We start from the raw sequence: 23,044 nt of genomic DNA, 5'->3' as shown, positions 1-23,044 counted from the left end.
TAGTCAGAGACGGACGAGGAAACGGACGAGGGAAAAAAAACTCTTCTCTCTGCGGACCCGCGACAAGTCGGCGCGACCAACAAGCGCGTCCTGGGATCGTGGAGTCGTCTTTTCTTACTGCCTGGCATCGGCATGGATGGTTGCCTGACAGCCTGCTGGAGGAATCTGACACTGTATGCGAGCTGAAGCGTCAGCACCCTCTGGAATCGGAGGTCGCACTGATGGCTAGTGATGATGCCTCAGGCATGGGAAGAGAATGCAGTGGAACGGTGGATCAGTGGAAACGGCCTAACTAGACGGAGATGGGCGAAAAACAGCGAGGAATTGGAGACGGTCGGCTGCGCAACGGCACTTGGCTGACAAGAAACAGGGCACGGAACGAAGAAACAGCGTTGGCGTTGCCAAGCAAGCCGGACACCGAACGAGGCGGATTTTGTTGAGCTGGCTGAACCTCACGATCCATGCCATGGGCGGGCGTGGACGCGGGAAGCCGGATAAGCTTGTTTCGATTTGCGGAGGCTGGATCTGTCTCATCTCACAATCAAGCCATGGTAAAGGACTGGGCATCTATTGACGGGAACCTACTGAAAGTGCACCTCAGTCAATAGATGGTGGGATTCACACAAACACGCCTCGCAACCCGCCACGTAGCCAGCAGCAGGCTGTCTCATCTTCCCGCCCAGCTGACGCTTTTACCTGTATGTAAGTCTCGGCACCTCATCACCTCGCAAAAAGAAGTGAAAGGCGGCTTTGTCAAACCGCCGTCTCTGACCATGTTAGTTGCTGCAACCCTGCCTTGCCCAATTGGTCCACACGGTCAGCCAAGGCGTTATCCCGTCTTCCGCGCTGCTGCTGAGTCGGTGAGATATTTCCTTCTTTCCTCTTTTCCCTCTCTCCGTCTCATACTGTGCGCATTTTTTGCTTCTTGGCCTTCTGAGGCAGTGCCCTGTGGGTTTTGGTTGAAGGGCAACGGCCTCAGGATCAAGGTTTGCAAAACGATTTAGTGGATTTTGGAGGTCCTCGGGGCCTTGCTCGCTTCTACTACCCTACAATGCCCACTCAAAGGTCTTGTTCTCCTCTCAACCAACCCACTCACACTCTGTCTTGACGTGCCCACACACATGGAGATCGGAGTAGAGTTCCCAGCCTCCAGGTCCATCCACTGTGTGTCCGTGCCTTGTCAGAACAGCGGAAAGAAGGGAAGAAAACTCTTCCCGCTGATCCTTATTGGATCTCGGAGTCGGGGGTCGGGGCTTTTTAGCGGTGGCTGAACCTTGGCGAGCGGATCCCCTGAGGTTCTTTCAAGCCTTTCAAGGCGGAAGAGGCACCGCCATTGACAGCCAACAATCACCACATGGCGGCGGCGGTTTTTTCTTTGAAGCTTCTTTCGTGGATCAAGAAGAAAGCCTCTGATTCAAAGCCTGTGGAAGTCGGCTTTATTGACCAGAATAGACGTGAAACCGCCCCAAACTGGCGCATTCACCACATGGCTGGCAACCCTCCATCAGGCGTTGAACAATGACATGGCCTTCAGAAAACAAACGGTTTTGCCTCCCTTCCCGGTGTATTCCAGAAGAACTCTGAGTTCTCTATCTAAATAGAGTTTCAAACGCTCTCCGTTCTCCCACTTTCCGGGACTTTTTGCCGGTGAAGCGCGCCTGTTCACATTCATTCCGTTGCGCTGCACCTCGACCGACCGTCACAGACGCCGTCACACGCGCCGTCTAATACGCCATCGAGAACAACGCCATGCTTTGGTTCTTCGTTACGGTCCTGCAGGAAACTTGACTACTATGCAGGCTCCACATGACCTTGCCTTCGTTCGGTCTTGATGGCTTCGAGTCAGTTGCCTTTTCGCCTACGATATTCGCTCGGAACTGACTACTACACTCGGTTGATAATGCTCTTGCGATGTGGATTGTGTGTCCACAGCCCCGATGGGCGGAGTTGAGATTCGTTCACCTTCCATGTTGGGCTTCTGGCAGTAGTTGATGGTCTTGGGAACTCTGTCTTGGATCCACGGACATTCCTCCTTCATGCAAGTCGGACGACTCATGTCAGTATGGCTTCTCCGAAGGCTCAGACGGTTCATTTTCCGTTCCGCACAAGCGACGGAATTCTCTCGCAGTTCTCCGAGTTTTCGTTCATGTCCGCTGCCCGTCGTCGTTCACCCGATGTTGAGTTCCCCAACACAATGTCATCTGTCAAACTCGGCCACCAGTATGCCCTACAGATCATCACCAAGATCTACACTCGCCCTAAGTCTTCATTTCTGGGGTAATAAGGCATCCGGTTCACGATCGTCTCAATTGATCAGTGATCCGGTGTTTGAAGGGACGGTCCGAAGCTCCAAGGGAACTCATGGATATCGACTCCACTGGTAACAATCCGGGGAAACAGGATCGCCTGTGCTTGATAGACGAAATGACCGTCTTTGTTTCGATATGGGCCTCGTGTTTTGGATCGTAGACTGGGACAAGACTCTGGTCAACATCGTCAGTCTCTGTAGTCCGGTGCTAGAACAAGGAGACTCCGTGATCGGCTCTAGAATGTTGACCGTAGTTCTAAGCCCATTCTCGTAGACACTTTCGATGTCTTTAGACGACTGTCATTCGTACAGTTTCCTACCCCAACTTCATCGTTGAGTCAGGTCATTGGAGAGAGGACCCCCGACACTGAGCTGTTGCTCCGTGATCATGCTATTGTGTGATGGGTTATGATGGGTGGTTATCCCCTTGTAGGCAGGTATGAAGTTTTGTGGTGTCCTGTCAAGTTTGTTCTTCATGTCAGGTGTAAATAGGCTCGGGAATTCCGTATATAGTGTATTGGTGTGAAGACTTGCGAGAGAGTTTGGCGGAAGACAAGTGAGGAAGTTGGCAGCAGGTTGCTATAATGACGCGGAATGAACTCATGGAGGGAAGCAAGAGGGATCAATGGGCCGATTGAAGACTGTGAGAGGTATTCATTTGTCAAAGAGCTTTAAGAATATTGTCTATTGGTGTTATTTGCTCTGCATACTCTCATGCACTGAATTTATATCTCATGGGTATAGGGTAGGTCGCTTCAACTTCACCTCGGTGAGGCCCCACTACCCGGCTCGGTGATCTCGGTGAACCTTTGCCCGGCGATAATCGATAAGGAAACGGGACTAAAAAATTTCCCACTGGAACTGTCTGCAACACCTTACGACTCCCAGCACCACGACAACCACCGACGCAATGGCGCCAATCGACCACGCAGCCGCCAAGGCTGAGAAGAAGTCCAAGAAGGAAAAGAAGCGCGCGCGAGAGGAAGACGCACCCGTCGACACTGAACGAAAGCACAAAAAGTCCAAGAGCGTCGCCCCAGCAGATCTTCCTGCGCCGGAGGTTGTCAATGGTGACCTGAAGGCCGAGAAGAAGAAGAAGAAGAGCAAGAAGGATAAGCACGCTGAGGAGGCTGTTGTGCCAGCTGAAAGCGAGTCTGCTGCCGTGGAAGAGCCCAAGTCGGAAAAGAAGCACAAGAAGAAGAAGCATCATGACGATGAGGTCGCGGCTCCTGTCGAGGAGGCAGACACTTCTGTCGTAGCTGACGGAGAGAAGAAGAAGAAGCATAAGAAGAAGCACAAGAAGGGCCAGCCCGAACCCGAACCCGAGGCTGAACCTGAGGCTGAACCAGAAAAGGATGCCTCTCCCGATCCTGATGCTATGGACGTCGACTTTGCGATCCCCGCCAGACCCAAATCCAAGCCCAACATCCACCAGCCTCCCGACATCCCCGCGAACCCTCAATTCCCCTTCTTCACCCAGACCGTGTCTCTATACGAGCCTCTCTACCCAATTGGCTGGGCGCAGCCCGTGACGAACTGCCAGTACCAGCACCTACGGCACCTCCAGAACAAGTACGTGCCCTCGCTGCGCGGTGTGCTCCTGGACTACAAGAATGTCGCCTTTGGTGAGAAGCCTGGCAGGAATGGCGCGGCCATGGATGACGAGACTCCGACAACCGTCATGTCCAAGGACGAGGCTGCTGTTGGTTTCGGTTGGATCACTGCCGATGTCGACCTCTTTGTGCCTAGCCGCGGTGCCTGGATGGAGGGTAGTGTTAACCTGCAGACCGAGGGACATATTGGTGTCGTTTGCTTCGGCAAGTTCAACGCGTCGATCGAGGCCCGTCGTCTCCCGCCCGACTGGAAGTGGGTGCCTAACGAGTCCCCTGAGGCTCAGGGCTTTGAGGAGACGGCTTCGGTTATCACCGCCGACGACCATGGCGTTGTTCGTCAGATCCACAGCACCGGTTTCTGGGCTGACGGCAGCGGCGAGAAGATCAAGGGCAAGATCCGCTTCCGGATACGCAACTTTGACGTCGGCACCAGCGGCGAGACTAGCTATCTCAGTCTTGAGGGCACCATGCTGGATAAGCAGGGTGAAAAGGCCGTCGTGGCCGAGGAGGCCGAGACTGCCAAGATGCGCAAGGGCAAGAAGGGCGGTCAGAGGCGACAGAGGAGACGCGCGCCCGAGTTCAGCATGACGCGCTTCGCCGTGGACGAGGAAGAGCAGACGCAGGACAACGAGGAGGAGAAGAGAGAGGTGCTGGCGGTGAGCGAGGATTAAAAGCATGGGATGGGACTAAGAAGGAGCCAGGAGTTGTGATACCTTGCTTTAATGATGATCTCTGTTACCATAGCCTTGAAGGCGTTTCCTATCGCTGAAATATGACCCATAAACAAAGAAAACTATTCGTATAGACAAGATGATATTCCCGAAACGCCAAAAATGTCCCTCAAAAAAGGGTATATCAAGCCGCCGCCTTCACCATGGGCTCCCACGGCCGTGCCAGATTCCAAAGGTATACCTCCCCAACGGGCTCCTCGCCCAACGCCTTGACAAAGATGTGTTGAAACAGCGGTACGTTCGAGAACAGCGGCGCAACCGGTGAGATGGATCCCCTGTCCCATCCTGCTGAGAGTCCCTCGGTCCATGCTGGCTGCTGTAGGAACTCGTCCACCTTTTCGTGGTACGCGTCCCAGTCGTCTGAGTGGTCGTTTACGACGATCTGGAACCTCACGCCTTGAATGTCCACTGTGATGCGCTGCACTGTGCTCGGGAATCCGTGTTGAGAGCCTGAGCTCAGGATCCATGTGTAGTCTGTTTGATCGCCGTTGCTCTCCCAGTCATACCAGACCTGCGTTCCTCTCTCGGAAAAGTCATTGAGCACAAGTCTTCCCTCGGCGTCAAAGCTCAGCTCGCAGTGTCGCGCATCAATACCCTCCATCGGTGGGAGAACAACATCGCAGGATGCTGGATCTGTACCGAGGACGAAAGAACCAGGACGCTTGGGGGCCGCGTCGAATGTGAGTTGGATGGCGCGTGGAGGACGGCTGGCGAGGAGGTTTGGGAGACGCGAGGTGAGGGTTTGAGATGAAGTTGTGAGGACGATGCGGGAGATGTTGGAGGGAAGGTGAGTTGCCTTGTCGGCGGTGGAATTACGCGCCGTCGGGACCAGCCAGGCGATGATGTTGGACATGATGGATGTGTTGAGTTGAGTAAAGAGTGTTGTATTGGTGTTGTGTGCTGTGTTGAGAGATTGTAGTATGAGTGAGAGGCACAAGTTGACGATTTGTTCAAACGAAAGAACCAAAGTGAATGCAAGCTGATGATGATGTGAATGAATAGTTGAAAAAACACACGCTGAAGAAGATGTTCTGATTTCTAGTCCAGTGTCGTTGTGTGTCTTTATATCTCAGATCAACAACTTCAACAACCTGCGTTGCGCCGACAACCACTGGCCCTCAGCCACCCGCGTCGAGCGTGTCGCGAAAGCACATGACGACCAACGAGAAAACCCCCCTAGAACAAAGAAGCACCCGTTTCACCGCGTCAATCCCAATTATGGCTGTGGTTATAGTCTTGGGCGCGGTGGTGTTTGATGTTGGGAGCACGAGAGCCAATCATTTTTGGTAGTCTTTGAAACGAACAGGGGAAGCCACCAACGAGAGCAAAGGAGTATACAAAAAGGGAATTGAAGTGATTCATGTTGCAGTTTTTGTTCATTTTGTGTGGGAGGATTTGATGTGGCTTGTCGGGAGAGGCGGTCTTGGGGGTTCATGTTGTGTGGCGAACGTAGACAAGATGTTTTGGACCCTGGATTTGAACTGACTGAGTCATAACCTTGTTTGAGAGGTGAGATATGCTTAACCTGTAGAGTTGCAGTGATGCTTATTCTGATAGTCTGTATTGGTGTCTGTATTGGTGTCTGTAGGTGATTGACATAGAGGCGATGTTTCAACGCTGGTTCACCTGTTGTTCATCGACAACTACCCATAGACAGCAGCAGCGATATTGTTTCAAGAACTAGCATTCACCGTTTCAAATAAGGCATTCTTATTCTTATGGCCACGAGAAGTGTTGAGTACAGATGGGCCTATAGGCATCCGGACACTCTTGAGACTGTGACCAGCGGCTATCACCTCTATCTGCGACGAGATCGGATCTGAGCAGAACCGCATTAAACCCCTGATTCAGTTTTATATCCCCTGCTCGAGAACCAATAGAATCCTGACGTGCTTGACGGACACGTTGGTTCCTGCGTTAGGCTCCGAGACTTGTCATCCGATTGAGCTACCTGGGTAGGATAGTCATTGCTATGGAGGATGCACCCGCCATACTCACCGGAGAGAAGTCACCAGTCTTTGGGGATCGATTTTAGCCCGGACGAGATGAATCTCGAATGTGCCATCTTCCTCTTTTGTCGATGCTGGGCGCGGCTAAGAGTGAGTTGGAATTGGAGGCCATTCGCCACTGTCATAGTGCGCAGAGCAAGCAGTGTTATAGTTCTGGATTGCGATGCCCCCAACTTCAAGGCCGAGGCCAAATTAGTTGTCTCTGTACCAGAGGCTCAACTTTATATGTCTGGACACTTTCTTTCATTATTGACTTGACATTATCCAGACGACCGTGATCAAGTCAAGCACATCATCATGGCACGCAAGCACCTACTACATAGTACCCGCTTGCCGAAGCAATTCACATCAGTTAAACACAGAGTAGCACAAAACATGTGTCATGTTAGCACAACCTTTGTATCTAGTGACACAATCCTCTCGATAATATCATCTAAAAACGAAGCCATGCATTTCTCGCCTTCGGGATTGTGGGGGTGTTTGCAAGACCCATGCAACACCGCTGTTAGTGATAGAGTGGCACATCCGCAGATAACGCTAACATTGACGCAATCGGGAGCCCTGGATTGCGCGACATCAAAAGCCTCATGGGAATTTGCGATGAGCCGAGACGTTTCTTTAAAGATCAGCTTCTGAAGATTTGCTTAGAGTGAAGATTTGTTTTATTGAAAGCGTTCTTTGGTGCTTGAACGAGGTAAAGAACGTTCGAGGTGATTGAGTTGCTGCAGCTGGCGACTCAGCCGCAGGTATCCGGTTCAACAACAAAAGCAACAATACCAATAGCAACACCGACAAACAACCGCAACACCGCCCAATATGCGGTACTCAACCTGGCTAAAGCCAACCTATCTAGCCAGCACACTCCTCTTCTCAGAAACAGCATTCGCTCAGCAAGACCAAATAGTCCTCGACAACGCACCCAAAAAGAACATTGTCTTCATCCTCACCGATGACCAAGATGCGGTCCTCGACTCGGTGGCTTACATGCCGCGTTTGAATAAGCACGTCATAGACAAGGGAACCTCGTTTGTCAACCACTTTACGACTACAGCTATTTGTTGTCCCTCGCGTGTTTCGCTGTGGACGGGGAAGCAGCCGCATAACACCAATGTCACAGACGTGAGCCCACCCTATGGTAAGTCGCCACTAAACTCGTGCCAATTGAAAGTATAGGGTTATTGACTTTGTAGGCGGGTTCCCCAAGTTTGTTTCTCAAGGCCTCAATGAAAACTACCTCCCCATCTGGCTACAAGAAGCAGGATACAACACATATTACACTGGAAAGCTATTCAACGCACACACAATCAACAACTACAACTCGCCCTTTCCCGCTGGATGGACGGGAACAAACTTTCTGCTCGATCCAGGAACGTACTCGTACCTGAATCCCATCTACCAGCGTAACGATGAGCCTCCAGTACAACACCATGGAACTCACACTTTGGATCTGATTTCCAAGTATGCACACGACTTGCTTGACGAGGCGATTAGTTCAGACAAGCCCTTCTTTGTTGCCATTGCCCCTGTTGCGCCGCATTCGAATATTGATGTCAACCGGGGTAGTGGCCCTCCTACCATGACCATCCCGATCCCGGCCGAGAGACACTCCCACCTTTTTGAAGGAGTCAAGATCCCTCGAACGGCAAACTTTAACCCCGACTCAGTATGTAACCTCTCATCTTCAGGGTAAGAAAACCTGCTCATATTTCCTAGCCTAGCGGTGTGAGCTGGATCCGCCAGCTGTCCCAGCTCAACGAGACGGCCGTGTCGTACTTAGACGACTACTACCGCGCTCGCCTCCAGGTTCTACAGGGAGTCGACGAGATCGTGGAGCAGGTAATCCACCAGCTGGACTCAGCCGGGCTCCTCGACGACACGTACGTGGTCTACAGCTCCGACAACGGGTTCCACCTTGGCCAGCACAGGCTGCCTCCCGGCAAGGAGTGCGGTTTCGACGAGGACATTCGCGTGCCCCTTTTCATCCGGGGCCCAGGCGTTTCCGCTGGCGCCGTGGAGACGGCCGTGACGACTCACATCGACCTCGCCCCGACGCTGCTCAAGCTCGCTGGTGCGCGTCTCCGCAGTGACTTTGACGGGACGCCCATCCCGGTGCTGCCCGGCCCGGGAACCAGGCGCCACGAGCATGTTGCTGTAGAGTATTGGGGGATAGCTCTCGCTGAGGGAGAGATCGGCGGTTTTGGTATGCTTGGCTTCTCCCCCCTTTTCTCCGTCGTTTCCGGTCGCTGACGAGATCATCACAGATGGGAAGGGACAGATTCTCATGCCTAATAATACGTACAAGGGGGTTAGGATAGCACATGAGGACTATGATCTATACTACTCGGCTTGGTGCAGCAATGAGCACGAGCTCTACGATCTCAAGGTATGTCTGGCGGGGAAGTCTCGTTTGGGTTTAAAGTTGAGGCTGATAATTCCACAGACGGATCCAGGACAACTGTACAACCTCTTCCCTGAGGATGATGACGTGACGGCCGATGTGTCACTCCTAGGAAAGAGTACACGTCAGGTCATAGACCGACTTGACGCCTTGATGCTGGTTCTCAAGTCGTGCAAAGGAGAGTCGTGTATCGAGCCCTGGAAGATCCTCCATCCAGATGGCGACGTAGCAAGCTTGAAGGACGCCCTGGATGACAAGTTTGACGAGTTTTACGAGCAGCAGGTCAAAGTCAGCTTCGACCGCTGCGAGGACGGGTATCTGATCGATGCCGAGGGACCACAAGTCGGTTACCAGTACCGAGACGGCCTCGAGTGGCATCACTGGACCTGATACCGTCTCGTGTTTTAGAGAAGGGCGTTACTTTTCTATAAATCATCAGTTTATACAATAGTTGGCGATGTGATCGTGATGTATGCTGCTGAATGAATCAGGCAAAACGGGGTCATGAATAATCTTGCCCCTTGAATCTCCAAATCCCACGAGTGACGAGCAAGTGTCCTCACAGATCGTGACTCGGCCTTTGTCAGCCCAAGTATACACGAGCTGGGTCCATAAGAGAGTTTGTCGCCCAACAGTGGAGTCCTCTCCCTAGGAACATGGGTTTGCTGACAAGAGGTAACATGTTGAGAAAAAAACCACGCCAGGTCCGCCCACGACTTTTCGTAACATCATGTTGGGTCATGTGAAATTTCCCACGTGGGTGTAGAGTCCCGTCTATTCGACGATATGAGGTCTCTCATTCCAAACCTGCAAGGAAGCCGGGAGCACGTCATGAAGGCCAGCGGTGACACGGGTGAGAGAAGAGAGTGCCGACAAGGTACTTCATGAAAAAGCTTCTGGAATGGGTCGAGGGCTTGACTGCTTTGAGATTCTTAAGCATATACGATGGGTCTTGAACCTCGTCCAAGCGTCTCAAGATCGGTTCCTGCGATTCGAGTCTGCCTGCCGGTGCCGGTGACCTCTTTTTTCTTCAAAGCACATGAGCAGGTAGTTTTGTTGCCAAGAAGGTCCAAGAAACCCCAAGAGGTTCACAGACAGGAGACACTGACAGTAGTTTTCAAGGCCTTGATACCCCCCCCTGAGTGATCTTCTTGCCTCTCATCTCCTTCAACCCATGCCAGGTCCCGGTTGTCTCTTATTCTCTTAGTGTAAACCAAAGTCTTGGCCGGAGTCGGCGCCCGGTCCGGATCCACCGCCGTGTGCCGGTATCGACTTGAGATCCAAGTTGAGATCTCAAGGACACGCAACAGAGGAGGAGAGGAATTGAGTTGATCGGAATTACAGGAAGTAATACGGAAGAGGTTTGGGATAGTTATTATCATGAATAGAAGTGATGGAGAGTGTGGTGGTGTTGTAGAGTCGGAGTGGTAATTCGTGGGCTCCCATTGGATAGAAACGCGTTGCTGCCGGAATTACGAGGCATAAACTCGGCAGCTGCCGACCTTGAACCGAGAGAGCATCTCACGACCTCAGCCAATTCAAGACAACCTCACCCATCTCGAAGCGCCCAATTGAACCCGCAACGATGGCCTCCGACGCGATTACTGAGCCGCGGCGTACGTACCGATCCCCAATTGATCCCCTGGGTCAATTTTCGACGACGACCGCTGACCCGATGAGCAGAGGCGACCCGCGAGGAGATGCGCGATGCTAAACTCCCCATTGCCTACCGAGACAGCTGCGCACACCTCTTGATCCCTCTCAACAAGTGCCGAAGGGATACTTGGTATGCCCCCTGGAAGTGCACGGTAAGCTTTTTTTTCCTCTTCCATGACATCCCGCCGAGCCCAAGTCCGTCCGCGGCCACACCGAAACGAGCCCAACGCAACGGTCGATTTTATTTGCCAGGATATATCAGAGAAAGAACATGATGCTCACGCCGAGATTCTTTCCCTTTACCAGGATGAGCGACACAGCTACGAAAAGTGCCAGTACGTCGAGTTCAAGAAGCGAGTCGCCAAGATGGACGAGTTGAGGGAAGCCAAGGGCGGTGCTCGAAGCAACTAGACACGCAATTGTGTGACTTGGGATGTGCAGGATGTGATGTGTGATAAGAACCGGCATGACGGAGGTGACACACCGGCACACACAACACGCACGAGGTCAGTCACCGGGACGTGGGTGGTGGTGGTGGTGCCGGCCGGGATTGTACATATACAAATGAGCCATTGCTTGGAGGAGAACCGGAATAGAAAGACGGCTTTCCACACACACAAAGAGACGGGCAAATGAGAAAGGATGCGGATCCTCCATGGCGTGAACGACCGGGTGTGGAATGGTATCGATGTGCTAATGAGAACTGTGCTGTGGTCTGGGCCGCAGAGCCTCATGAGGCTCATCCGGCGATGCTCGATCTAAGCCGCACGGCAGGTGAGAAGTCAATGGGCCGACTGAGTGAAATGGGCCGGATAATAGTGGACTCGGCAAGGGAGTAAGTGGGACGGGAAAAGGTAAAAGGTGTGAGTATGGCAAGAAATGTTATTGTACAATGTCGCAAGACCGGAGGACCACGCTGCAAATGGGTTTTGACTTGTCATGGTGGCCGACAGCAACCCTTGTCCCGTCGAGACGCCAAACACGCCGGGGCGGAGACAACATGATATTGCGGCGCCAGAGGAGACGAGTAAGAAAAAACTATATAACGTGGCTCATCTGCTGTCGTTTGGGGAGAGAAGAGGAAATGGTGGGCAGTCTCAAGTTGAGCGACACTTGGGAATCCGACATCAACAGTTCCAACTCTTTTGAAAAGGGGTGTTGATCTTCGGTAGTTGATGCCGCAGAGCCTCAACGCCAGACCAGATTGCCTCACCTCGCAGCTTCGGCACTTTTCAGACCCGACCCGACCGAACGATAAGGAAGCCTTGCACACCGATATCGATACCGATAATCAGACACGCGAGCCTCATCTGAGGCTGAAGCGCGGCTGGAAACAAGCGGCACAGCGCCTCGAAAAGTTCTACCAGGGTTGAAGGATGCCCTGTGCTTCCACACCGGTCGTCGTCATTCCCACCCCTTGTTCCGCTCGGGTTCTCCTCCTTGTTTTCATTTCTCACGCCAAGATCTTTACAAAAATGAGAGCCGCGGTTCAATTTTCTTGAAACGCCGTGATCGACACTCCGGAATGTGTCGGCTCAGTTCACAACAAACGCTGTCTACCTTTCCCCCTTACTCTTCTTTCATCACTCACGCATTTGATCAACAGTCCGAATCATGAGCACGGCCAAGACATTGCGTTTACTCACAATGACATGACTCCGGCCTACCCGAGTTTTTCTTTGCCTGCCTGGAAAGACACGCCTTGGGAGGATGACTCTCGTCGGCTACTGGTCCGCATCCCGCCCCAGCCTTACGTACCATTTACACGTCTGCGGCTCCCGGCCCCTTGCTCGCAAGGACAAAGAGCCGCATTCAGGTCGTTCCAGCAAACTTCTATGCATGTCCCGCAGCCGAGCGGGTGGCTTGGCGCCGTCGTGGGCCCTTGTTGGAAAAAAACCATGACTAGCGAGTCGGGCCACACAACGTGATAATTATCAGATGAGATCCACCCCGCCAGGTCACCCAAGTCTCCCCGATCCATCAAGATTGCATGATGCCAACAGCCGGCATTAGCAAACTTTTATTCAACGACGGTTCCACATCTGCCGGTTCAAGAGCCTCGTTCGGCATGCCTTGACCACCAGACCAAGGGGGCATGACGCCCGGCCCGACCAACACAACCTTTGGCCGGTTTGTGGATATGTCTGCCTTGGTCCGTGGCCAACCTCTTGAGACGAGTGCCAAGAAGTTGCCAAGATTCTGCCAAGAGCTCCTCTCGTGCTTTACGGGATCCCCGGTGACCAGTAGTCCTGCTCATGAGGATCTCGAGGAACCACCATGTGGATTCTATAACACAAGCATCACTTCACGGTTGGGTAACAGCAGAGTATGTGGAACCACTATTTGAATTCTCTTATATAATACTTTCTAACCGGCATCCCGGTAGAAATGAGACATGTACATGATGATCAAGGTAGGTAGAACGGCTCGCAGTCACTTTTTTTGTGGTGCTGAGGGGCGCGTAGTATCTTTCACAAGACGGTGAGGCTTTAAACAGAATAATGCTCTAATATTGGCGAGAAAAGGGAAAATATTGTAAGGGGGCATAACAGGGGGGGGGGGGGGGGGAGAAGCCTGCTGCTCAGAAGAGGGCATTGTTGCCACAGTCAAACACGCCAGAGATGGAACTCGAGTCGCTGGCCATGATGTCTGTGAGCTCAGTGATGGACGACCAGAGACCGGCAGCGTTCATGAAGAACGAGATGCCAATCAGGAAGGCGTTCACGCAAAAGAGGCAGATCTGCTTGGGGCTGCTGAACATGCAGTCCCAGTTCATGTGGAACCAGAAGACGGCGCTAAAGCCAAAGGTGAACCACGAGATGGTGGTGGCTGAGGCAATCGACAGGATCGAGTCGAACACGGGGATGGCGTTGGACAGGATGAAGCAGAGAACCCAGAAGATGGTCACGAGGGACATCCAGATAGACCACGAGCGCACATTGTTGGTCGTCATCTCGTGGGTGAGCTTGAAGTGCTTCATGACCTCGACGTAGCAGTACTTGATACCAGTGTGACCGAAAGCCAGACCAGTAGAGAAGACGGCGGGGAGCACGATACCGTAAGCGACCTTGGCGGTGGTGGCAGCGGCCGAGCCCAGAGCAGGTGACACGGTGTATTCACCGGCAAGGCAGTAGATGGCAATGGCAACGATGGTGTAGAAGCCAATCGAGGTGACCTCGAGCCAGCACAGAGCAAAGCCAAAGTCGTTGACGGGGTCAATCATCTCAGCCATGTAGCCAACAAAGTTGATGTTGCCAGAGTAAGCGTAGCAGATCTTGAGGCAAGCGTTGAGACCCTCTCGGAAGGTAGGGTTACCAACCACCTTGAGCTCCTTGTGCCAGGGGATAGGGGCATCCTCGGGGTTCTTGACGCCCAGGGAGATCATGACGATGAGGGCAGCAGCGATAATAGCAACACAGCAAGGATAACCAGACCAGGCGACGAACTTGGCGGTTCGGGGCGCACAGAGGACCCAGCAGCAGAGGCAGCCAATGCCAATGTAGCCGACAGTGCAGATGGAGTGTTCGGAGATGGTGTTGAAAGCAATGGAGAGAGTGACACTGGCAGAAGCGGCAGTCATGATGACCTGGATAAGCAGACCGATACCCGCAGTGATCTCGAGGGGCTTGCCGCCGACAACCCGGGTCATATCAACAACGTTGACGACATGTTGGTGACGAGCATAGAATTGCTTGAGGACATAGGCGGTATACCAGGACAGAAGACCAATTCCAATGATGGCAATGATACCAGGAACAATGCCCATCACCTTGAGGACACCGGGAAGAGACAGGACACCGAGACCGACCTGGTTGGTCAGGAGGGCAAAGGTCGTGTCCCATTTGGTCATGTTGCGGAAGTTCTTGCCGCCTTCGCCACCGCCGAAGCCATTGTCGACGGGGACGTTTCTTTCTGACTTGATGTCGAGCTCATGGCCGCTCTCATGGCCAACCTTTTCCTTGCTGTTGGTCTTGCTCGAGTCGTTGCCCTGATCAGAAGGGTAGATGGCGTTGGTGGCGTCTTGCGTGTAAGCAGTCATGATGGGCTAGTGGTGGTGCCGTGAGGCGTCGTGTATAAAGATGCTCTCTATGTATGACAGATGTGCGAGGTCTATATGTATTCGATTGGTGTGATGTAGTATGTACGGCGCTTGAGAGAGTGTATAGAGCTGATGGAGGAGAGGGAGTGATTCCAGTTGAGGGATGAGAAGGAAGAAGCTGAGAGGAGTGAAGCAGAAAGATGAGGGTAGAGACGGGAGAGAATATATACAATTCGAGCAAGAGTGAGGGCAACAGGGAAGAAGGGACTAAGACTCGGGCAAGATGCTGAGGAGCTCGGCGTTCCGTCGTCAAGCTACCATGATCCTTGGTCCACCGTCCTCTTGCAGCGGCGGCAAACCCGTTGGAGCTACGGGCCCTTCCTCTCCATTGCCCTAATCGGCTGACTAGGTCATTGCTAATGGGGCGGAGGCTTTGCGAAGGCCAATCTCCCCATGGTGGAGCGAGCACAACGGGGAGCGGAGACTGCGGTACTCGAGAGGATATCGGGGCTCCGGGCGGAGGTGTATCGAGGCGAAGGGACGCGTGCTGGGGAGGGTTAGAACGCGGAAAACCCTGGGGCTCCATAAGTTGGAGATGGGGAGGCAAGCTTCCGAGGGACAAGGATGGGAGGGGAGGGGAGGAGAGGAGATGGAGAAGAATCACGTCAGGATCCAATGGGGGAGCCCATTGGGCCAGCGGCGGAAAGGTGAAGGGATCATGACGCCCTTCTCCATGGGGGACCAAGCAGGACAAGCATCAATGGCCCGTGGGGGATGGAACACGCTATTCGCTTCCAGAAGCCGTCATGTTACGTATTGTGAAGCCGTCTTGGACAACTGCTTGGTCCGGTCCGGCCGTCATCCTGGGGCTGCTCGCCCGGGCCGGTTTGGATGAGCGGATCCGAGGATTTTTGTGAGTGATTTGCGTTGTCTGAGTTGTCCATGATGAGGGGATCACCAACATAGTCGAGGGCTTCAAGATATAGCCTGAATTATCAAGACAAGAATCTCCAATTGCTTTCCATGTACAATGACGATGAGGATGGTGATTAGAGTAGAAGGACCAACAGTGAGCGAGGCAAAAGCAAAAGGGAACCACAAAATGCGACATGAACTTCAATGCTTGGCTGTTGACTGGAGCAGGGTTCCATTCCAAGCGCCGCGGCGGCTCTGTCGTTGGAACAAACGCTAGCTCGCTCTGATTCGAGGCTGACGGCGAACCCAGACAGGGAATAGACCGAGGACGGAGAACCGAGGCGTCGGGTGGAGATCTCTTGTTCAAACACGCCCTAGAGTGGAGGCGGGCATGGAGGTTGGTTTGCTCTTGTTCGTCTTCTGTGTTCAACAGCAGACCACTGCGCTACTCCCATGCCGCGGCGCCGGGTAGAAGCGAACATGTGCGTCGACTCGGTCTGCATGGATGAAGGATTGATGAAGGAGAAGAGGCGTGATTCATCAATAAGACGCATGATGGATGAATGGTGGTAATCCTAGATCTGTGCGAGTCGTTGCCGCTGTGAGATCCATCCGTGGTGGGTGTGGGTGGGTGGCAGGGGCGCCTTCCGGTTTGGAGAAGACAGCCTGCCGCGTTCAGGTCAGGATCAAGGTTCATGTCACGTGTATTTTAGAGAGCCACAGCCATGATCTGATAGAAGTCCGAATATTTCCCTTCGTCTTTGTTTTACCCGTGACAGCTTCAAGAAATCTCCATTCCCTTTTGCATGGACAATGGCATGTTGCCACGCTTAATTGCACGCCAACGCACTTTGTTTTAGTTTGATGCGTCTTTAGAGTCACTGACAGAGCCACATCCGTCATGAAGCGCCCCCTGCAGTATCCCTGCTCCCTGCGCGTTTCCACATTCTCCTGTTTTCCAGCTCGCAGTGCCCCAGTCACACGCCTTCTAGTCGTCTTCTAGAAGAAAGAGTCTGCCTCCTGAGGCAATTAACGGGCCCGAAAAAAAGGTGAGACGGACCCGGGCCCTGTCCGACTCGCTCCCTCTTAAAAGAGAGCCCCAGAATGCCAAGATAACTTGACTCTGCTCCTCACCTTTTATTCATCGTTTTGGTTTTGCCGCGGTGGGTTCTACGGGCTTTTTGATGGGGATCACCAAGGTTACCCAAGCTTCAGTTGCTTGGCAGAGCATCATCCTCGAGCATCAGCACCTCACCGGGGTCTCGCGCTCTCCCTCCTCGCGACCACACACGGCGATGCCATTTTACGAGAACCGACAGACATCCTCTTGGAGACCTCTTGTTACGTACAACGACCCGTAGTCCCCATGGGACACGCTTGCTCTCCCCCGGCGATCGCTCTCGACAATCAGGGGACTCCAGACTTCCCCGTGAGACTCATTCTCTTGGCTTTTACGCCCAACCAAGAATCCCCAGATATACGTTTCTAGACATTCCTCTGGAAGCCCGAGAGGAAGAGACGTGGCCGATGTGTACCGGCCCGGAAATGTCCCGTGCGGCCACGGTGATGCCGCTCATCATCATACTACCGTTGACCTGGAGCATCGGCCAGATGGCCGTGGTGCCACCCGACGGCAGTCTCCCGCGCCCTGCTGGACCCGCGCCCTTCCGCCCTGTCGACCAGTTGTTACCTATTCTAGCCGCCTTTGACCATGAGCCTTGACCTGGCGGTAGAGCCGCACGAGGGCCACCTAATATCTGGAGCCAAGCGCTGCACCTCCCGTTCAGGCAAGCTTCTCCTACCGCCTCACCTGGATCAGCAGCGTCACCCGTCAATCTCTCTGCTAGTACCGCTTGACTGTCACGACAGGGACATTGCCGGCATCCCATTCGGGCCTGTCCGAGAAATCCCGTCTGCTCCCCCTCCCCCTGGATCTTGATGCCTGGTTTCGAAAGAAGAAGTTGCCGGATCCCAATCTTCACGGCATGTAAGTGATTGGCGATGTTGGTAATGTGAAAGAACAGCCTCCTGCAGAGACGGAGCCCGAGCATCACGGCACCCGGACCTGAAGGGAACCCCTTGCGGGCGATGGGCACAGGCATGACCTTGTTCAAACAATACCAAGCTGCGGTATTTTGTGCATGAACTTGTCTACGCTTGGCTTGCGACTCCGCTCTCGAGGATTCGTGTCATGGATCGTTGGTCACGATCTCCTCATTTCTCACATCTCAACGCCAATAAGGTTTGCACAATAACCATCGCGTCAACAACATCGTTCGGCTGTCCGTCCCTTTCGATCAGCCAGGGGGCCGTGTAAATATTCTGGAGTCACTTTCATGGGTTCATCACCTTTGTTTCTGCATGGCACGGGCGACTTCCGGTTGCAATTCTCATCAGCCGCCGTTATCCTCGATGCCCTCATCATTCCCCTCAAACTCCGCCTCCAAGAGTCTCCGCTACAACGACTTTCATTACGTACAATTCATCCCTTTCCCCGAATCGAAGTCGCCTTATGCCCGTGGAAGTCTTGTCCATCTGCATAGCTTTGTAACATTGTGAGGGGCTTAAGGGTCTAAAGCGGCCCCGGGTATACACCATGATGGACCATGGAGAGGCTCGTTCCGGCTGATTACCCACCTGCCCTTGGCTCGTCTCGATGGGGATCTTGGCTATTTCTGGCTCCATATAGATAACATTTCAGCGTGGGAATTCGTTGACTGTTTGCTGCTTGTCAAACCGTCACATCCAGATGTATTCTCTTACACTCTCCTGGCCCTTCGGCGTACCATCCGGGAACCACTTCTGACTGCCGCCGGGATGGTGGATGCCGGTAAGGCCTGGATTCATCTAGGAACGACCTTCCATACGAGGAATAGGCTCTTGAGGCTCTGTCTTGGGCATCGAGATGCGCTACTATCGGAAATCCGAACCTTGAAGTTTCAGGCTCCAAGCCGGCAGCGACCGGCTATGCAACTCGTCGAACTATGGTAACGTTCTTTGATCAGTTCATGGCATGTTGGGGCAGCATCGTGGGATCTATCCGGCTGAAAGAACGTGAGTAAGGCTTTGCCCTGGGGAGAGGAGTCTTGCCGTGAGGGTTGTCAACCCACGAAGTACGAGGCCTCCACAAGTCAATTTTCTCGTGGCCCGCCCAGGCATCTGTGGGCATACCTCTTGTATGGGACAGGACTTCTCTGCTCCTACTCATCGTTCACCCTGTTCAGCCCCTTCTCCTTCTCCCAACGTTGTTGCTTACATCTTTGACCAGGCATAAGATCACAGCAGTTTCAAGACACGGTGAAGTTTGATATCTCATTTTGAGGATCAACACTACGCAAACTTCATCATGGAGGAAATTGCTGTTGATGCCAATTACAGGAGCAACTCGTGTTATACGCAACCGAAGAGCATATCGATCGACGACCCGCAGCCGCCGAATAATTCCCTTTCTACATTGCTCTTCTGTGCACAATATTGCCATGGCATGAAGCTCTGTTCTTCGGCTGATATGGTGTTAATGCGAGTCTTAGTGGTTCACCACTGGCAGTCGGGAGCGGCCAGTATGTCTTCCACACTACCAAAGTGTATGGAGAGGACTCCTGAGCTCCCCGGGCCGGAGGCTCGTCCTCGTGGCTAAAAACCATCACCTGGCTGTTTCTTGTCGGAGTTTCAGTGCCTCTGACGGTTTTGGCTATTCCAAGACCAAGCCTTAGTGTGCTTCGTGGATATCAGTCGGGTGGCCAGACCATCGAAAAGTTACGAGAATGGTGGTCCAAAGTCATTAACAAATGGCATCCCCTATCTCACTAGCAATGTTAGCATTCCCGGATGCTGGAGATGCATGACTGATAGAGTGAGGCTCTTCTGGATGTCCCACGCACAAGTGTGCTAAAGCCTAAGCGGCTGTGTTTGCTCTGGCCCAGCAAACCCAGGTCAAAATCGGCAGTCTCGACAGTCAAAGCTGCAGCCTCCTCTTCCACCATCTTTGTTTATGCTTCGCTTCGTCAAAGATGGCTGGCTGTACATTCTCGCCCAGATGTTCCTTACATTGTCCATCATATCCCTTAAAAAGCCCAGTAAACTAACTTCCAAAATTGACATGCAACGTGTCGATGATGGTGTGCGAAGTGAAGAGGTGAGTGACTTCTTAGACATGCTCTTCGAGCCGGATCGAATATCACTTTGGGCTGTGATCTGATAGACTAGTTAATAGGTGTGCCCCAGAACACCGGTCTCTTCCGTTCCATCCAAGAGTGCCGAATACATCGATGACCAAGACGCTGGAGACCTCTCTCTTTAACATCGCCGTAAACCACGCGTTACATGTATCCGTGTAGTTAGCAAGCGTTTATGCAACCCTTGTTGAGGTAGCTCCTCTTCTGAACTCTGTCACGTCTGCCCAGACTCTCTGTCGAGATGTTTTCATGGGTCGGAGTCATCTGGGCCATCCAGATTTACCTATGCTAGGCACCAATAACCGCCAGCGGAGGCCATCTCTGGTGCCATGTCTGACTATGGGGACGCTCAAAGTGGTGTTTGCGTCGCTCAACCATAGGGTGCGCAGAATTTGCTTCCGGCCACTACAATCCATCGACGGTTCAAGGGCCGAGAATATGGTGATTTCAAGGAGGTATTTTCTTGAGAGACATTGTTTGTTGGTTCCTTTTGTAGCAGTAGGGATAGAGTGTTAGCCCTGATGTGATCCTATCGGCCGAGTGTCAGGGTGCCAGAGAAATCTGACAGGATCATCGCAGGCCTCCCCTTGAACTCGCGGCGATGGTGGATTGTGCGCCGGGATACATCCATCCTCATACCTACACTGTATGTCTCGTTGTTCAGAAATGGCGGGGAGCCTTTTTGTACATACCGAGCATCCATCCAAACCCTAACTATTACAGCCTCGATATCCTCATCAGAGGTTGTCCACCCAACGACCAACAAGTCATACCGGAGTAGACTCCCAACACCACATGAATTGTGAGAGAAATCAAGAAGGCCTCCAAATAATGCACCTCAATGTTAGACTCCTTAACCAAGCCTGCATGCTAGGCATTTCTGAGTGAACCGCTCACCAGGTCTGTCCTTGACCGATAGGGGGAGCCGTTGTTGGGTATTCTACCTAGCTTTCTGGAACGTCACCTCCACAGGCTCTACCTTGTGCGATTATGCCACAAATATTCAGAGGCTGACGTGGTACCAATGTCTTCTCTCTAGGCACAGCGCCATCAGCTCGTCCTTTGTGATCACTACCAAGGGACTGTCTCACGGGAAGGCACTTAGGTATCGTTGGTCTATTATGTTACAGAACAAGGAGGTACATATATCATGGTTAGGAAACAGTCGTGACCATCAGTTTACTCAAATGAAGCTTTTAACATTGTCCCCAGGTCTACCATGCGGTCAATCGTGCAGAAGCTTCCGGCTGGAGGGATGGGTACCAACCATGACACTTTCCTATGAGTTCTTGGGGATTTCATGGAACTCGAGGAACTTGAGTAGGCAAGCTAGGTGTTTGATCGCCAGGTCACTTTTCTTCATCCTTGCATGGTCTGCCGTCGGTAGTCTCAAAGACTTTGTGGCTATTCCCCGAACCGCATGTCGCGAGCGGATGTTGAACAAACCAGCTTGCTATTGGTTATACCAGAAAATATGACCAGCTATCTCACAAGTTGAATCTCTTTTTATTTCGATTTCATAGCCATCTTTGAGATAGGTAGGAGAAGGACCTGGAAGCATTACAAGCGTGAAGGTTTAGGGTAGCCAGCAAGCGTCATCTGCAGGTCTTACGTTCCTGCATCCGAGCGATCCCGACACGCACAATGATCATCAATCCACGTTGTCAATATTCATCGAAAGACGCCAATCAACACCAAAAGACCTCCCGGTATTAGAAGCGACAAGGGAAGGGCATTGAAGTACGGGAGTGAGCGAATTGGCCAACCAAGGACACACCAACAAACCATCTCAAACAACGTAACAGAGTCTGTCCTCACCATGGGCTCATCAGACATCCCCCCTCCCTCAGCACCAGCCTGGATCGTCCCAGCATCAACGATATGCCTATCAACCGGCGTAACCTTCTGGCTCCTCGCCTACATCCTCATGGTCCGCCGCTCCCTCGCCACAGGCCACACCCCAGCACCCCTCGTCGCCCTCGGCCTCAACCTAGCCTGGGAAGTCGTCTACGCGTTTGGCGTCTGCGAAGCCCCCATCGAATTCTTTGGCTTCACCCTCTGGCTCCTATTCGACATCCCCGTCGTCTACGCAACTCTTAAAACAGCGCCTAGATCCTTTGCTGGCAGTCCGCTAGTTGCACGTAATGTGCCGCTGATCTTGGTTGCTGTGTTTGCCGCCGGGTTGGTCGGTAATGGATTGTTTGTATGGTGGTGGCTCAAGGAGCCTCACCGAGGGTATGGTATCAAATGGGGAAAGAACTGGAAGGGCCTTGAGGCGCGCGATACGACTGAGTTGGCGTTTTGGTCTGCTGGAGTGGCGCAGATGATGTTCAGCGTTGGTGCTCTCTCCATGCTCCTCCAGCGAGGTCACTCTGGTGGACAGAGCTATGCAATCTGGTGAGTTCAAACATGCACATATCCATCTTTACGCAGAGAGGTGTGTCTTGATCTGGTGTCTCGTCTCTTTTCTCAACACTTTTGCTTGCTTGTGTTTGTTACTTGTCTCGCCCTTTCTGGTCATGACAGTACGGTACTCTACTGCAAATTACGTGTCAGGTGAGAGTTGAGCCAAGAGACAAGCAAGGACTGCTCGCCTCGTCATGAGGAAAGCAAGAAGAAGAAAAAAAACGCCTCAGTCATTTTGGTCCTGCAATAGCGCTAATCAAGAGTCACATCCAGGTTTTGTCGATTCATCGGCACAGTCGTTGGCCTCCCCATCAGCTGCATCCTACTCTGGTGGCACTGGCCAGAGGCGCATGGCTTCGTCTTTCATCCCCTGGGTCTATTCTTTGTCGGAACTGCGGTAGTCTGTGATCTACTGTATCCGTTCCTGCTGGCCTATGTTCGATCGACCGAAAGGATCTTACCTGATGGAACTGTGATGGCCGGAGAGACGTTTGCCGAGGTAGAGAAGAAGCAGCAGTAAGGCAACGGCACGACAGATGCGCTAGTTGGCCATTGTGACTCTCTACCTGCGGCGTGTTGGTTGCATTTCGCTCAAACAGGGGAAACAACGCGGGGATGGGTAGATAAAAAGCAAGAAATGATACCTGATTGCATTCATACATGAGCCTGATATCACAGGACCAGATAACGCCCTACTTACTGGAATCAGACCTGTTTGTCCAGCCTCTCCAGGTCCAGTGACAATTTTTTTCAACCTTTGCCTCGCGCGGCCAAGACCAGAGCACATGGTGATG

At 52.7% G+C, this 23,044-nt stretch overlaps 6 protein-coding genes across 6 annotated transcripts; 4 read left to right on the top strand and 2 right to left on the bottom strand.

The window, feature by feature from the left end:
• The first annotated feature begins 3,202 nt into the window (after positions 1 to 3,202).
• NECHADRAFT_71413 (uncharacterized protein) lies at positions 3,203 to 4,664 on the top strand. The gene has a single exon (XM_003048535.1). The coding sequence runs from the start codon at positions 3,219 to 3,221 to the stop codon at positions 4,590 to 4,592; it is 1,374 nt and encodes a 457-aa protein (XP_003048581.1). The 5' UTR covers positions 3,203 to 3,218; the 3' UTR covers positions 4,593 to 4,664.
• Positions 4,665 to 4,776: 112 nt separating this feature from the next.
• On the bottom strand, positions 4,777 to 5,505 carry NECHADRAFT_47592 (uncharacterized protein; the record flags this gene model as incomplete). The annotated part of the gene is made up of 1 exon (XM_003048346.1): positions 4,777 to 5,505. One exon carries the CDS (start codon positions 5,503 to 5,505, stop codon positions 4,777 to 4,779), a length of 729 nt encoding a protein of 242 aa, XP_003048392.1.
• A 1,743-nt stretch (positions 5,506 to 7,248) lies between these two features.
• On the top strand, positions 7,249 to 9,449 carry NECHADRAFT_95823 (uncharacterized protein; the record flags this gene model as incomplete). Its single annotated transcript, XM_003048534.1, has 6 exons — positions 7,249 to 7,273; positions 7,536 to 7,796; positions 7,852 to 8,324; positions 8,375 to 8,861; positions 8,923 to 9,044; positions 9,102 to 9,449. The coding sequence occupies 6 exons, from the start codon at positions 7,249 to 7,251 to the stop codon at positions 9,447 to 9,449; spliced, it is 1,716 nt and encodes a 571-aa protein (XP_003048580.1).
• Positions 9,450 to 10,600: 1,151 nt separating this feature from the next.
• On the top strand, positions 10,601 to 11,331 carry NECHADRAFT_71411 (uncharacterized protein). The gene is made up of 3 exons (XM_003048533.1): positions 10,601 to 10,675; positions 10,743 to 10,867; positions 11,022 to 11,331. Exons 1-3 carry the CDS (start codon positions 10,645 to 10,647, stop codon positions 11,124 to 11,126), a joined length of 261 nt encoding a protein of 86 aa, XP_003048579.1. The 5' UTR covers positions 10,601 to 10,644; the 3' UTR covers positions 11,127 to 11,331.
• Positions 11,332 to 13,296: 1,965 nt separating this feature from the next.
• On the bottom strand, positions 13,297 to 14,754 carry NECHADRAFT_101431 (uncharacterized protein; the record flags this gene model as incomplete). Its single annotated transcript, XM_003048345.1, has 1 exon — positions 13,297 to 14,754. One exon carries the CDS (start codon positions 14,752 to 14,754, stop codon positions 13,297 to 13,299), a length of 1,458 nt encoding a protein of 485 aa, XP_003048391.1.
• Positions 14,755 to 21,663: 6,909 nt separating this feature from the next.
• On the top strand, positions 21,664 to 22,770 carry NECHADRAFT_95821 (uncharacterized protein; the record flags this gene model as incomplete). The annotated part of the gene is made up of 2 exons (XM_003048532.1): positions 21,664 to 22,241; positions 22,524 to 22,770. The coding sequence occupies 2 exons, from the start codon at positions 21,664 to 21,666 to the stop codon at positions 22,768 to 22,770; spliced, it is 825 nt and encodes a 274-aa protein (XP_003048578.1).
• Positions 22,771 to 23,044: the final 274 nt, after the last annotated feature.

This window comes from Fusarium vanettenii (genome assembly GCF_000151355.1).
Source record: "Fusarium vanettenii 77-13-4 chromosome 8 genomic scaffold NECHAsca_11_chr8_3_0, whole genome shotgun sequence".
Taxonomy (NCBI): Eukaryota; Fungi; Ascomycota; class Sordariomycetes; order Hypocreales; family Nectriaceae; genus Fusarium; species Fusarium vanettenii.
The sequence above is the reverse complement of the archived record's forward strand: the minus strand, read 5'-3'. Positions and strand labels throughout refer to the sequence as shown.

Excerpts from the sequence above, each read along its gene's own strand:
- NECHADRAFT_71413 (XM_003048535.1), top strand. The coding sequence starts at position 3,219 with ATGGCGCCAATCGACCACGCAGCCGCCAAGGCTGAGAAGAAGTCCAAG.
- NECHADRAFT_71411 (XM_003048533.1), top strand. The coding sequence starts at position 10,645 with ATGGCCTCCGACGCGATTACTGAGCCGCGGC. Across the intron at positions 10,676-10,742 it reads CGCGATTACTGAGCCGCGGC|AGGCGACCCGCGAGGAGATG; the intron begins GTACGTACCGAT and ends CCCGATGAGCAG. Across the intron at positions 10,868-11,021 it reads ATGCCCCCTGGAAGTGCACG|GATGAGCGACACAGCTACGA; the intron begins GTAAGCTTTTTT and ends TCCCTTTACCAG.